This window comes from Neophocaena asiaeorientalis, unplaced genomic scaffold (assembly GCF_003031525.2).
Source record: "Neophocaena asiaeorientalis asiaeorientalis breed wild unplaced genomic scaffold, Neophocaena_asiaeorientalis_V1.1 scaffold82, whole genome shotgun sequence".
NCBI classification, from domain to species: domain Eukaryota; kingdom Metazoa; phylum Chordata; class Mammalia; order Artiodactyla; family Phocoenidae; genus Neophocaena; species Neophocaena asiaeorientalis.
In genome coordinates this window covers 3,964,987-3,980,211 of record NW_020173068.1, presented here as the reverse complement: position 1 = coordinate 3,980,211, position 15,225 = coordinate 3,964,987, and the positions used below count along the sequence as shown (strand labels likewise).

The 15,225-nt window shown below is 51.2% G+C and overlaps 1 protein-coding gene across 3 annotated transcripts; it reads right to left on the bottom strand.

The window, feature by feature from the left end:
• Nucleotides 1-5,978: 5,978 nt before the first annotated feature.
• REM1 (RRAD and GEM like GTPase 1) lies at nt 5,979-14,441 on the bottom strand. 3 transcript variants are annotated; one of them, XM_024743033.1, is made up of 5 exons: nt 14,359-14,441; nt 12,937-13,416; nt 11,812-11,900; nt 7,807-8,008; nt 5,979-6,565 (listed from the first exon to the last, which is right to left on the bottom strand). In XM_024743033.1, exons 2-5 carry the CDS (start codon nt 13,274-13,276, stop codon nt 6,294-6,296), a joined length of 903 nt encoding a protein of 300 aa, XP_024598801.1. In that variant the 5' UTR covers nt 13,277-13,416; nt 14,359-14,441; the 3' UTR covers nt 5,979-6,293. The 3 variants fall into 3 exon arrangements, with proteins under 3 accessions (XP_024598801.1, XP_024598800.1, XP_024598798.1); XM_024743032.1 differs by having other exon boundaries at nt 12,937-13,474; nt 14,359-14,439; XM_024743030.1 differs by having other exon boundaries at nt 12,937-13,503; nt 14,359-14,434.
• Nucleotides 14,442-15,225: the final 784 nt, after the last annotated feature.

Genomic DNA, 15,225 nt, shown 5'->3' with positions numbered 1-15,225 from the left:
TCCAAACTGCTAATGGTGGGTACTTCTGGGGAGAGGAGTGGAATGGCGGGGAAATGAAAGGAGTTCTGTGGAAAATACGAAAATTGCTATCCAACAACCCTTACCCACTTCTCTGTCGCTCACAAAAGAGCGGCAAAGGGATGAATCATTATTGGCCCAAGCCAAATGTGGCGATCTCATTCCTTTTTGCCTGATAGTTGCTTTCTCAGCCTCCCTTGCAGCTAGAGGTGGCCATGAGACTCAGTCTGGCCAGTGAGATATGAAAGGAAACTGCTGGGAGAATAATTTCCTCCTCGATAAAAAGAAAACCTCTTTCTGACCTTTCCCCTCCCATTCTTGCTTGTAATACTGGTGTGAGGATGTGATCCTTGGAGTTGTTGTAGCCATGTTGCAACCATGAAGGAAATGCCTAGAGAATTATGGAGATGCAGACCCAGTGTCCTGACATTTTAAGGCTGACGAATCAACCTTAGAATTGTCTACTTCTGGACATTCTGTTAGAAAGTATCCTTATAAGGGTTTCTCTCATGTGTAGTTGAGGGCAGCTTAACAGATAAATGCATTTTTACTTTTACCATATGTTTTCTGTTTTTCTGATTTATCCTTCTAATTAAAATGTATTATTTATGTAATTCAAAGTTCAATTAAAAATATGTACCACTTGGCATTGGGCACCTTTGGACTCCCAATAGGCCTGAAGAGGCACTCTGGGAAAGGAGATTGGGAGGAGTTGAACAAAAAGAACAAATCGTTCTTTATAATTAAGTCCTAACTACATGGTATGAGGGGTGACCCTGCAGACTGGGGAATGGCTGAGAATACATTTCTTTCTCACTATTTGGGTTTAGGCCAGAGGTTACAAACTGTCAGCCTCTGGTCAGAACCTGGCTGGGGGACATGTTTTGCTTCTCCTGTCCAGGGCTTAAAAAAATTGGAATTAGCAATAGTGATTTAGGAATTGGGATACTTCACATAAATATCTGGCTTGCTGCTTTTCTTAGAAAAAATGGAATTTCCTAACAGGAGTAATAGGCAGCTTAGTTCTGTCATTCCTTTTAGGTAGGAAAGGACTTGCAGTTTGCCACAGACCTTGATGCTCCCTAATGTTTGTCACCTAGTCTACGTCATTGATTTATATTACCTGGTTCTGTGAGCATTTGCATTTGTGACCCCTGGCTTAGGTTTTGGATTCAAAGTGCACATGTGCATACGTGCACGCATGTATGTAAGATTCACAGACAACTGACTGTGTGGAAAGGCATGCAAACTTATTCAGACAGGTGAGCAGACCTTGAAGAGGACTGAGTTTGGAGTGGTCAGCGCGGAGTCTTACCCACTGGGCTACCAGGGAAGTCCTGGAACCTGTGAATATGTTATGTTACACGGCAAAGGGGAATTAAGGTCACAGATGGAATTTCAGGCTGCTAACATGCTGACTGTAAAACAGGAAGGTTATGCTGGATTGTCTGGATGGGCTCAATGTAATCACAAAGGTGGAAGAGTGAGGCAGAAGAGAGAGAACCAGAGAGATGGCAGCACGAGATGGACTTGGCTCGACGTTGTTGGCTTTGAAGATGGAGCGAGCGCCAAGGAAAGCGGCTGGCTTCTAGCAGCTGAGAAAGGCAAGGAAGCAAAACCTCCTCTAGAGCCTCTAGAAAGGAATGCAGCCCTGCAGACACCTTGGTTTTAGCCCAGTGGGACCCAAGTTGGACTTCTATTTGACAGAACTATAAGATAATAAATTTGCTGTTTTAAGCCGATAAGTTTGTGGTAATTTGTTACGGCAGCAATAGGAAACAAAAGCACCAGGACACCTAGAGAGTCCACGTTGTAGGTGAGACTCCACTTTACTGCTGGAATCAACCTCCAGACGACATGTGAGATGATTCCAGTCGCTCCAGGCTTTGTGAGTTTCCCAGCCGAGGCCCCAGAGAAGAGCAGTACCCACTTCGCCTTGCCCAAATTCCTGACTCACAAAATCTATGAGTATAATAAAATGATCGCTTTTATGCCACTAAGCTTTGGGTAGTTTGTTATGCGGCACAGAAACTGGAACAGCGATCCATTTTAGCCTTGAACTTGAATCAGACGGAACTGGGAAAACAACACACACTGTTGAACCCAGAGCTCCCATCCCATCATTAATATTATTTTTAACTAAACCCTGAACTGAACAGAAGGAGACAGCGCCGAAATTGAAACTGAACTTGTATATTTTTTCAAGCTGTTGAACTAGAATATTCAAATATTCTTGAGACAGTCGCATAAAGAATTCTACCCTAACCCCTTCACTCCGTATATTTTGATTTGCCTAAGGTCACATGGTCATGGCAGAGCTTAGAGATTCTTAATCTTTAAAAACATTTTGTTTTAAAAAGCAGCCAGCTGTGACTCTCTCTACCCCCCTTACCTTCCTTCAGAGCACATACCCTTATCAAAGTTTGCTGAGTAAAGGAAGGACTGAGCTGTGCCTGGGAGATGTGAATTTCTCACCATCCAAGGACAAGGCAGTTCCAGCCTGAACCTGATTCCTTGGGGGTCCCCGAGTGGAAGCTTCGTGCCCTTGGCTGAGAAATTGGAACTTGCCGTCAGGGCCAGTGATCCTCAGTATTTGAGTAGCCAGGCTGGGGTGTGCTGGGATCCAGGTGGCCTTCCTCTCGTCTGGATCAGGACAGCACAGTTTGTGGCCTTCCCCCAAAGCAAAAGGAGGGGGGAGACTCTGAGGAGACTTGGGGCCCCTGGGGAGACATTCCTCTTTCCAGAACTTTATCACTTTTTCCATAACAGTGCCCTCCCTTCAAGGTGGAAAGTCGCAGCTGGTGGCTGAGGATACTCTCAATGTGCTTTTGTTCTCCACCCTGCCCCCAGCCCAGGCAGCAGGGAGCTGGGCAGACACCAGCTTGCGCCGGACTGGCTGTACCGTCGGACAGTGCGATATAGTTGAGCCTTTCACACCAAGGGACTAGACTTCCCTGGTTCGAATCCTGGCTAAATATTTGCTAACTGTGCAACCTTGGCAAGGTATCTGCTATAGTTTCTCCATCTGAAAACTGGCATGGTGATAATATGAGAAGTTTTGAGGATTTAATATGCAAAAAGCACTTAACACAGCACCTGATACGTGGTAAGAGTGATGGAACTGTTTGCTGTTGTTATTACATGACCTTGGGAGATTCTTCTTTCTCTGGGCCTCAGTTTCCCCAACTGTACAATGAAGATGGCAGTTCCTACCTGACTCTTGACAGCTGATCTGGGTGTGAATCCTGACTACCCTTTCTTGCTGTGTGGCCTTGGACAAATTTCTTGTGTTCTCTTAGCCTCAATGTGCTCTCATCTGTTATCTGTCAAATGGTATCTATTAAGTAGATGGTGATGATGAAATGAGAAAATGTGTACCAAGCATGGAGCATGGGGCCTACCACATAGAAAGAGCTAAAACAAAGTTAGCTTTTTGCTTTTTTTTTGGTTTTTTTTTTGGTTTGTTTTTATGTCTGAGAAAGAACTTTCTAAACTATAATAGGCCATGTCCCTGGGAGGAATATTGTGGTTTTCTTACATGCTTTCCCAGCCATGCCTTATTTACAGACTCCTAGAATCAGAGAGATCAGGTTTGGAAGGGTCCTTTAACAGATTGGTTAATTAATCCATTCCACAAATATTTAGTGATCCCCTATGATGAGCCAGGTACTGATGCAGATGTTGAGGAGAGAGGAGCACCAGGGGTTTTGCCCTTGCGGACGTCTCATTCCTGTGGGGGAGGCAGACAGCAAACGTGTGAGTACATGAGTGTATGCTACAAGCTCAGATTCGATCCCTTTATGTTACAGATGGGAAAACTGAGGCCCAAGAAGGGAAGAGAGTTTCCTAAAGTCCTCCAGTGTCTTAATAGGGCAAATACTCCCAAGCGAGTCTTCACGGTCTCAAAATATCTTACCCTAAACAAACTCTGGTTTCCCTAATGTTTTAAGATGTGATAGCAGGAACCAGCATTTCCTGAATCTTCCTAGACACAGAAACTGTTATAAGTACTTGACACATCTTAAGTCATTTAATCCTCACATCAATCCTGAGGGAGGGAATTGTCATGAATCCCATTTTAGAGATGGGGAAACTAAGGCACAGAGAGATGGTTGAATACTGACCCCCTGGTTTAGGGCCCATGCCCTCCACCACTGTGCCGTCTTGCTGTGTTGGCTGCATACTCACCCCTGCATCTAGTCTGCACTATTTCTTTCTTTCTTCCCTCCCCTGCCTTCCCCCAATCCCGGTCTCAATGATTTCTTCCACAATCTGAGTAGCTTTGGGTACTCCCTTTCTGGCCCTCAATTTCCCCATCTGTGAATTAAGAGGATTATTTTCATGACCACCCTGATTTTTAGCACCCTATCAGTTTGTAATTATTTTAATCATATACGTGTTTTCTAGTCTGTTTTCCCCACCAGACTGTGAGCTCCAGGGAGCAACACCCTACTCCTTCTTCACCACTATGTCCCTAGAACCTGGCACTGTGCTCTGCACTTAGTAGGCCCTCAGTTAATATTTGCGGATGAAGAAAGGAAGGAATCACGCTGATTGTCCCCAGGTTTTTCCAAACCAGCTCCTGCGCTCTCTCCCTGGCCCTCTTCCTTTCTCAGCCTGTGGGGCCTCCTCCCTCCCTCCCTCTCACCTCCCAGGGCCGGCTTGGGCCCTCCATCCGGCCTGCATTTTTCTGGGTTTGATATCATTTTTTCCACTCTCCCGGGCTGCTGCCGGCTGCCTCTGCCAACTTTCCACAACTATAGCCCCTCCCCCATGACCACAGGCCTCCAGAGACAGCTTAGGGTGGGGGAAGACCCTCCTCCTTTTCCCTTCCCTGGGCTGGAGTTGGGATAGGAAAGTAAGTGCCATCAGTGCCCTGCTGGCAAGACTGGGGGGTCACAGCTGGAGGATGGCTCTCCTGCTTGTGCTCTGGTGTTCCTGGCAGCAGGGACATGGCCGATGTGGGGGGCTGAGGCATCTGGGCAGGCAGCTGGCTGGGGGCAGGGGTGTCAGGCATCAGGGACACAATGGTCCAAACTGTTTGCATCATGTTCTCCTCTCAAAGTAGTGACACCACTTCCCCTTATGCTGGAAACTCCTGACCTGACCCCCAAGGCCCATCCCCAGCCACGGTGCCTCACTACCTCCTACTTCCCACACAGACATAGGAGGAGGCTGGGCCCTGAGGTCTGGTCCTTACCCTTACTGGCTGGGCGACTCTGGGGTGCTCACTTCCCCTCTCTGGGCTTCAATTTCCAAAGCTAGAAAACGGAATGAGTCGGACTAAATCGGGGGTCCATCCTGGGGATTAATGGATTGAGTTTCATGGAGTCCACCTGCCCCCTTTCAACTGTGTGCAAAATTGTGTTTGAAAGTCCATTTCCCTGGGAGTCTATAGTTTTTTGTTACATTCTCCAAGAGAACTGTGGATAAGCTGGCCACAGACTCTAGCCTCACAAGCCTGGGCTGGAATCCTGGCGACTTCACTTATAGCTGCTGTGTGATCTGGAGCACAAGCCTTCACTGTTCTACGCCTCTGTTTTCTAACTAGTTAAACATGGGTCGTGAAGATTAATAGTTGTGACAGCTTAGCACCCAGTCAGCTCCCAACAAACACCAGCTATTATATTGCTAAGATGAGGGCGAAGATTTTTTTTTTCAGAGAATATTTTGTGAATTTATAATCTAAAAAAACGAGTTAATGAGAGAATAGGAGGTCATCACACTAAACTGTGGTCGCTTGCGCTCCACTGTGTCTCCCTCAAAGTCGTGGCGCAGGGGCTGTGCCCAGTGGTTCAGAGAAGGGCCTGAATGCATAATTGGTCCAGTGATTTTACTGACTAACCCTGACACCCAAGTCAGCAGGCCAACCCAGTCTGCAGCCCATGTAGATGGAAAAGCGGGAGGTGGAGACGCCTGGAAGAGCCCAAAAGAAGAGATCTGGGCACTCAGACAGGACATCCTTCTGGTCCGGTTTATTGTGGGGGAATTTCTGAGGGTTGGCCAGAGCCCAAGGACAAGGAAGACTTTTTACAAAAAGACACGCACTGCATGAAAACCCCAATTTAGGCTTTGGCCCCATGGTCTGTCCATCACTTGCCCAGGGCAGAGAGGTCCGTGAAGTTGCGACTGGGGAGATGCTCTGTACGTTGGGGGAGTGGGCGGCCAAGGCCCACGATGCAGACTGCAAGCCACAGAGACTCTGCCTCTCCGTGGCCCTGGTGGAGATTAGAATGCACCCCAGTGCCCCCCACCCAGAGAGTGGGTGGGTGGCCTCAGAGCACGGCCAGGTTGTGGCAGGACTTGGAGCGGGCCTTGAGTGCCCGGCGGCGGGCGCTGCGGGCAGTTAAGCGTGCCAGGAAGTGTCGAGCCCGCTGGCCTAGGCTTGCCCGCCGTCGGGGGGCCGGTGGCTCCCGGCCCGCGCAGTTCCTGCGGCGCAAGCGCAGTTGGCGCACTACGCCTTCGAAGAGCTCCGCCACGTTGTGCTGCAGCGTGGCTGACGTCTCGATGAATTTGCAGTCGAACACCACAGCGCAGGCGCGGCCCTCTGAGGGGGCGGGGTCAGTGAGCCAGGGCGGAGCCACAACCGGAAAAAGGAGATAAAGGTAGCAGGAGGTGTGTTCAATCTCAACCGGAAGCACGATTTTTCCTTTCCCCATACCTTGTGCTGCGTGCCAGGGGACTCAGAGATAAATCTGGCTTTGAGGAGTTAGTTCACAGGTTAGTGATTGATACTGATAGCAGAATGAGGCTGGGAAGACCGGGAGGTCCCACGGAAGGGTCTTGACCGCCAGGGAAGGGGTCTAATCTGTGCATCAGAATTGTCTGGGGGAGCATGTTAAAATGCAGGTTGCTGAGCCCACCCGCAGATATTCCGATTCGGTAGGTGAGGCCTGGGAACTAGCGATTAAACAAAATCTCCTGGGGATCATGTTGCAGAATTTTGGGACGTCTGCTCATAACGCATATGGTCTTTCGTCTCCAGGATGCCACTGGGCTGGATGCAGGGGCCTGGGTTCTAGTCCTCAGTGGCTGGTGACCCTGTAGAACTGGCCTCCCCACTCTGGGTCTCAGTTTCCATATTTTTTAGATTTCGCCCTGTGAGTAGGGCCATTTTTAGATCGTTATGGGTCCCACCTGATACATCAATTGTATTAAAATATTCCCCATCCCACTTTAAATACAATTTAAGTATAACTTTAAACATTTTGGTTCGCAGTTGCTGGCTGACACAATATTATGTTTTGTACACAAAGCTCTGTGAAATTTGAATTTATCATTTTCTCACTGTATTTTGGAGTCAATAATTGTCTTTTTCAGATCTCAGATGTAAGCCCTTGGAAAGCTTACAGGCACTGAGCCTATCATGCCTGCTGAATAAAGTGTCTCAGACTAAGGGCGTTGGGGCACATAGGGGAATTTTTAGGCAAAGAAGTGACAAGGTCAGCTCTGGTTCGGGAAAACTCTGGCAGCTGGTGAGGAGAACCGATTGAGTGGGGATAGAGAAGTACCGGGGTTGGCCCAGGCTAAAGTGGAGATGCCAGGATGGGGCAGAGGCTCTGGGCATGGGGACAGGAATGGAATGCGGGGTTAAGGGAGGTGGACCCGACAAGGTCTGGGGACTGGTCTGAGGGAATGAGAGAGGAGGCAAGCCAAGAATGGTTTCTAGCTTTCAGGCTTAGGCAAGTAGATGCTCACGAGTCACTGAGATCGAGGAGCACTGGAGGAGACGCAATGACAACAGGGCTAAGAGAAAGGTGGAGGAGGAGGGTGGAGTGGAGGGCTCACCTTCCACGGAGACTTCCCGGCAGCGTGCCAGGTCCGCCTTGTTGCCCACCAGGATGATGGGCACGTGGTCCGCCTGATATGTGCGCCGCAGCTGAATGCGGAGCTCAGAGGCACTCTCGAAGCTGCCCCTGTCTGCGATGGAGTACACGATAACGTAGGCGCTGCCCACCTGCAGGCACGACTCCTGGCTCCAGCTTTCATCCTGTAGGGGAGGGAACCCAGGCCCATCCTCAGACGGTACCTAGGCCCTGGCTGAGAAAGGAGGGGCTGGGATGGTCTGATGGGTGGGATGGGGCTGAAGTTGATACTTTGGACAGGTTGGGGGACAAATTCTGCCAAAATTCCCTGTGTCACCCTGGGAGACCACCGATCTTCTCTGAGCCACAGTTTCTCTGCTTGAAAAATCGGGCTAATGACACTACCTCACTCCATTCTCTCATTCATTGGTTCCTTCTGTAGGCCGGGCACTGGAGACAAAAGATTTATTGGGTTCTGCTAAGGAGAGTTCGGGCTTTGCCTTTTCAGCACTTTTGTCTGGTTTGAGGAGGGTTTGGTCTTGCTAGACAGTCCTTTTGGCTTTTTGCAGTCCAGAGTTAAGAAAAAAAAAAAGGAAGGGAGAGAAGTAGGGACAGGAGGCTGTCTTCCGGGGAGGTTTTTTTCTGGATACTCTTGAAGAGAGAGTTGAAGGAGCAACTGTGGCATGTAAGGGAAGGGGGTGGGAGAGGCAAGGGGCATTTTAAGAAGTGGAGTCCATTCAAGATGTTTGACAAGGAAAGGAAAGAACTGGAGTAATTTTGATATTGTTTTGGATGACGCTCTTTTGTCAGGGACAGCACTCCGAGACTGAACCACCTAGGTAACAGCTTTCTAAGTGTTTCTAAGTGTTTAAGGAGACACAGTACCTGCCCTCCAAAAGCTCATGATTAGGAAGGGATGCTATGAAAATGGAGAGATATAATGCGGTGTGATAAGTACCATTAAGAGAGGCATATGCAGGGACGTCCCTGGCAGTCCAGTGGTTAAGACTCGTGCTTCCAATGCAGGGGGTGCGGGTTCGATCCCTGGTCAGGGAACTAAGTTCCCACATGCTGTGCAGCTCAGCCAAAAAAAAGAGAGCCATATGCAAGTGGCTGGAGGACCCATGGGGCTTGGGGTGGGGGTAGACCAGGAGAACTCAACTGGGCAGAGTGTGGGAGGGCTTCACAGTGGACTGGTGAGTGGGGTTAGAAAGGATGAGCAGGCTGAGTAGGGGGGAAGAGAGTGGGCAAGAGTGGGAAATGCCGAGCGTGGTGGAAGTATTGTTTGTGAGGGGAAAAGAAGCCAGAAAAGTTTTCTGATAACTAAATAAGGTAGATAAGTAGGAAAGCATTGGATCCATGGTCAACATCATTGTCAAAAGGGGTAAGTTCTGAACAGCTGGACTGATCCTTCCCCGGGGCCAAATAACCCTGAACTGAGTCAGACAGATGTGGGTTCTTATTCTGGGTTCTTAGCTGTGACTATGGACAGGTTCCTTCTTCCCTCGGAGTCTGTTTTCTCATTTGTAGAATGAGAGGGTGGGTCTTGACCATTCATTCATTCATTGCACAAATATTTATGGAAGATTTGCCATGTGTTAGCATCACAAAAGCTGGTTGGTACATGGATTGGTGGGTAAGAACCCCTTGGGGATGTGATTAAAAATATAGATTCCAGAACCCCACTTTTATAGGTTCTATTTCATTTGGCCTGGGGTGAGACTTGAGAATCTGATTTCTAATACTCTTCAGGTGACCCTGATGGTCAGCGAGGCTGGGGTACTACTGGATGAACCAAAGGCCCTCCCAGTTCTGTCAGACTTTGCCTCTCGGACATCAACATGGACCCTCTCTGCATGGACCCTCTTTGGGAACTGCCTTCATAGACACTGGCCAGGGAAACTGTAGGGAAATCAAGGGCCAGAGAAGAGAACCCTTTCTCAAGGCCACTCAGCCAGCTGGGCACAGAATTCCAATTCCTGCCTTCTAGTCTAGTCCCCAAATGGGACTTCCAGTCTGATCGCTCTTCTTAATTCACTGGACTCTGTCCCATAGGATTCTCAACTGCATCCAAAAAGTAGACCCTCCTTCACCAGTCTGTGAGCTCCATGAGGTCAGGAGGCATGTCTGCCTTAATCACTGATGGGTCTTCAGTGTCCTGGCCCATTATAAATATCCAGCCAGTGTTTCTTTTTTCTTCCTTCCTTTCTTTTTTTAAAAATAAAGCTTGGGTGTGACCTGGCCACTGGATCCCCAAGGCCTTCCGCTGGCCCTAGGATGTGGGACCCTCAAGGCTGCCACCCTCAGGCTGGCCCTGAGGCTGGCTGTGTGTGATTGGCCTGCAGGGACCTGATGTCGGACCCCCGGGCAGACCTTGCATATCTGGGTTTGGTCATGGTGCCCTCCCTTCACCCTGGCTGAGGTGGGGACTAGCCAGCCAGTGTTTTTTTTTTTTTTTTTCGGTACCGGGCCTCTCACTGTTGGGGCCTCCCGTTGCGGAGCACAGGCTCCGGACACGCAGGCTCAGCGGCCGTGGCTCACGGGCCCAGCCGCTCCGCGGCATGTGGGATCTTCCCAGACCGGGGCACGAACCCACGTCCCCTGCATCGGCAGGCAGACTCTCAACCGCTGCGCCACCAGGGAAGCCCCAGCCAGTGTTTCTTAATAAACAAGTGAGTGAAGGAGTGGAACCTCAGATGGAGGTTCAGAAGGTGATGCTCCCAGTGGGGATGGTCCTAGTGCATAAGAGTATAAGCTTTGGGCTATTATAAATCTGGGTTTGAATCCCACTTGCTATCTGAGAACTTGGGACACATAACCTCTCTGAGCTTTGATTTCCTCATTGGTAGGATGGGAATCAGAAATACACTCATTGTATAGTTTTTGTCTTGACTGAATGTCAAAATATATGTCTAGTGTTCAGCACAGGGGCTGACACTGAGGAAGAAGGTGCTCCATAAATATCAGCTGCTCTTAGGAGAACCATCATCATTATTCTGATGCTCATTTGGACCTGGGTTTCCTTTTATGCTAGTTAAAAGGAATTGGTCTCATAGCTCCTTCATCCCTAGATTTGGGCCTATCTCTGGAGCTGTCAGCCATTCTTGTCAATCACCCAACATTGCCCTCCTAAGCCCCACCCTGTGGGCAGGGCCTCCCTGAGTGTTAGGGGAGGGGCCTACCCCCTAGAGCGATGGGAGCCCAGGTGATTTTTAGATCCTTTTTGCTTAGTTGCATTTCTTCAAAGTTCTACAATGAGCATGTGTTACCTGTATAGCAAGAAAAAAGACTCAACAAGATAAACAAAGGTAAGAAAACTCAAGCAAGATAAGAAAAGCATAATGGGGACATGTCCCTGCCCAATGCTCTCTTCCTGCTTTGGAATGGGCTAGGGAAGGACATCTTTGGTGTCCTCTTTTTACTAGCTACGAAGTCATGATCGGTAAGAATTATCACTATTTACAATTCTTCACTCACGTTCAGCATTTTTTCATGCTCCAAACTGTGCTTATCTCTGTGAAACTGCATAAGAAGTTTAAAAAAACTAGCTGGTAAGGAAGGCAGGAATGATCCACCCATTTATTAGGTGAGAAAACTGAAGCTTAGAGTGGGTAAGTCAGTTGCACAAAGCCAGCTGGTAAGACAGAGGAGGAGGGGGTTCAACCTCAGGTTAAATCTGGTGTTCCTTTTTCTGTACAATGTGGGTGGGTGGAATGGGATAAGGGTGCTCATGCGGGGAAGATTTGCAGGGGGAGAAGCACATCTTGGGGGGTGGCTGTGAGGAGAGGATGAATGGAGTGAGAAAGGGGGGTCAGGGTCATGAGGTTCTCCTGGCTTTCGTTGGAAAGGCTGCTTAGGAGCTGTGGGTTTGGGGAGGTGCTGAGGATGGGCCCTGCCCTGTCCCTCCTCTGTAGTGTCCTAGGAGGGGACAGGAATCTGGTACTAGCCTCAGCACCCCTCCCCCCAAATCCTGCTTGTTGTGCCATACCAGTTTCTCAGCCTCCCAGGTGTCCATGACCAGCAGTGTGGTATCCTCTCCATCCACTGTGAGGGTCCTCTCGTACACATCTTCTGCAACTGAGGAAAGACACGGATTTCAGGGAGGAGATGCAGGGCTGGGGAGGATGCAGGCCTCCCTAACCCCTCTTTCTGCCCCCTCCACTTCTCCTTGAAGTGCTCACCATATTTGTTAGATGTCTGTCTCTCCTGATAGGCCAAGAAACACCATGAGGAGCCCCTGTCCCACCAGCTGCCAGCACAGTACCTGGCACACAGTAGGTGCTGAGAAAGGTTTTGTTGGTTTGTTTGATTGAATGAGTGTGGGGCGGTGGGGTTAAATTTGGGCTGGGAGTTCTCCCTGGCTTAGTGTATGCTTCAGGCAGGTCCCGTTACCCTCTCTGGAACTCTGTCTCCCTATGTGTCATACATACCGGTGTACGTGTGTACCTATGGGTTCACACTCTGAGCAGTCAGGGCTGGAGAAAGGGCGTGGTCAGAGTGTCCCCACCTCCTCTCTGCCTTTAACCTCCCCTCTCCCCCCCACTCACCCTGGGTCCTTTCTGCCAAGTCCTGCAGGGACTCATCTTCATTTCCTCTGTCCAGTCCCTGATCCCCATCATTCTGGGACCCCAGGCCCTCTCAGCTCACTGCACCTCTTGGGAATAAAGGAACCCAGGGCCCAACTTAAGAGTCTGGGAGTCTCCATTTTGGGTAGGATGTTAGTTCGGCTGCAGGTCATGGTGGGCATGGATGGTTGTCTGTGGGGCAGGGTCTGAGAGTTGGGAGGAAGATCACCATTTCTTTATACTTGGGACTTGTGGAACTCAGAATTGCTACCCTTACGACATGAAAATGAATCACACACCTCTCACCCATGAGAAATTAGCACAATTCTCATTCACTATTCAAGGAATTTCCCTCCTGTGGATCTTTGTGCAGGCTGTGCCCTGCACAACTCCAGGGGGTGATCATTCACTTCATAGTCTATGTGAAAGATGCCCCTCAGGGTTGAGCAGTGCATGAGTCGTACAACCGTTCTTGGCAGCGCCATGCCCCAGATAACAGGGATTTCACTCCATCGACCGCATCCCTTCCCAGCCCACAGGGTCCCTACCTCCCAGCTGTTCATGGAGATCCCGCTCTTGTTTTCCTGCAAAGAGGTTGGCCAGGCTGGTCTTCCCTACACCAGGATCTCCAAGCAGTACCACACGGTAGAGGGCCTCCCAGGAGCCTTCAGAGTCGCTGGATTCAGAGGACCACCCACTGGGGGCAGATGAAGGTTGCCGGGTGGGGGTGTTGAGGGAGGCTGATTGGCCCAGTCGGGGATGCTGGGACTGTGTAGAAGGTGCTGTGCCCAGGAGGCCAGGCTGGTGGCCCCGGGTGGACAGGGGCAGTGGAGTACTGGCTCGGCGACGCAGGGGGGTCTTTGCCTCTTGCTGAGTATTTAGTGTCATCCTTGGGAAGGGGGGTTTCCTTCTTTCCTTCGGCAGGAAGGGGGAGTGGGTGGTGAGCCAGGTGCTTTGAGCCCCTTCTCCTGTAGAGTCCTGATGAGCTGCTGCGACGGCTTTCTAGTCCTTCTAGCAGTCCTTCCTTCCTTTGAGTTCAAATGGGAGGAGGAGGTGCCTCAGATCCTCCCTGTGGGGGCTTTCTGGCTTCAGGCCCAGAGAGAACCTGGGTCAGGCTGGGAGGGGTGAGTGCGTGTGAACACACACATGCATGCACACCCAGAGGCCATTTCCTATGCCTTGAGGATAACCCACTCCCCCGTGATACACAGATAGGCAGAGGGGCAGCAGCCAGATAGGATGTCCACACAAGCATGCACACAGAGCCGCCCCAGCCATTCAGAACATGAGATCCACGTTCACGAAAGACACCCGAATTGCCCCCTTCTCTTCTTCCCCACAGATCTCTTCCCCACGGTTCGGTTCGGGGTTGGGAGGTACGGAGGAGGGTTGAGAGCCCCGGGGGTATTCACTTCCGCTGCCCGATCCCACGAGAGCTGAGGAAGAGGCAGGACGGGCAACTTGGTCCTGCTAAAGGCTAGGGGGTCTGGGGGTTCCCTCCAGCTGAAACCTGAGAGCCCCGGTGCCATGGGAACAGCGTGTCCGGCCCGCCCCCTCGGTGAAAAATTCAGAAGCGGCTGGCACTACGGCCTCCAGCTGCTGTGGGGGCGCGGGGGCTTCGAGGCAGCCGGACACCAGATTTGGTGACAGGAAGGGGTCCCGGTGGGGAGGCGGGTGGAGAGGAGACCTACAGGGCCCAGGAGGGCTTGCCATTCCCGGAGTCCGAGCTTCCCCGGCCCGGGGGTCCTGGGTGTGAGTCCCCAGATCCCGGGAGGGTTCCCTGTCTCAGGGAACAGCCCTCCGGGCCCGAGATCCGGGGGCCCTCACCCCGGGACGCGGGTTCGAGGCCCCCCTCTTCCCTGCCTGTGCCGCAGAACCCCCCGCCCCCCGCCCCCCGTCGCCCCATACGGGCGCCTGGCGAACTCCGCACCAACTTGACTAAGTTGGTGGCGGGCTGCGCGGGCCTTTACCTCGGTGTGGGGAGGGGTCCAGGGTCCCCGGCCGCCAAAGCTGCCGGGCGCACCAGGCTGTACCACTGCCTCGCAGCATTGCCCCTCAGGCCAGTCCCGCCCCAACGCCCGGGCCGGGGGAGGAGCCGCGACCCCGCCCCGTCCAGCCCCGCCCCATTAGGGCAGCCCCGGGGTCTCCGCCCCAAGGCCTTGGCCGCTGAATGACTTTTCGCAGAGCTCAGCTGACCCGCCACTTCAAGTACTTAGCCAGGGGTGGGGGGCGAGAGAGGGGGAGGATACGGGTTCCGAATTCCTGAGCCTGGATCCCCTCTGCATCTGCATCTATCCACTCCGGCGATGGGGCACACCAACTTTAGCCTTCACAAAAACCGCTTGAGGAACTTGTTAACTCTTCAGATTCCAGGTCCCACCCTGCGAGAGAGGCAGATTCAGCAGTCCTGGCAGAGAGGATGGGGAATCTGCATTTTAAACAAGTGTCTACGTGAGCCTGACCCAGAGTTCATAGACCCCGCTTTGAGAAACTCTGCTTCGGATTGAGAATTAATTTTGGGAAGTGGCTTGAGGGGCGGAGGGAGCCCAGGAAGTCTGCACTGACGCGTTCTGAATGTCTTGTTTTGGCAGCGGTCATTCATTCTTTCAGCAGATCCTAGGATAAGCGCCCTTTATGCAGCTAGGGCTGCTCTGTGCCTGGAAGAATGGCTGTCCCCTACTTGATGAATACCTACTGGACTCCTGTGCTGTGCCTGGCATGGTTGAGCACTTTGCCTGGATTATTCGCTCATTTAATCCTGATACCACACTAAGAGGATGAGCAAACTGCGGCTTACCTGGGCTTGGCACTCAGGTCTCTGCCTCTTGTCCCTCTCT

What these genes read in the sequence shown, in the direction of transcription:
- REM1 (XM_024743033.1), bottom strand. Translation starts at nt 13,276, where the DNA reads ATGACACTAAATACTCAGCAAGAGGCAAAGACCCCCCTGCGTCGCCGA. An exon ending in TCTCCATGAACAGCTGGGAG is followed by an intron (nt 11,901 to 12,936) that starts GTAGGGACCCTG and finishes GTCTTTCCTCAG; the next exon opens with TTGCAGAAGATGTGTACGAG. An exon ending in CCTGGGAGGCTGAGAAACTG is followed by an intron (nt 8,009 to 11,811) that starts GTATGGCACAAC and finishes CCTCCCCTACAG; the next exon opens with GATGAAAGCTGGAGCCAGGA.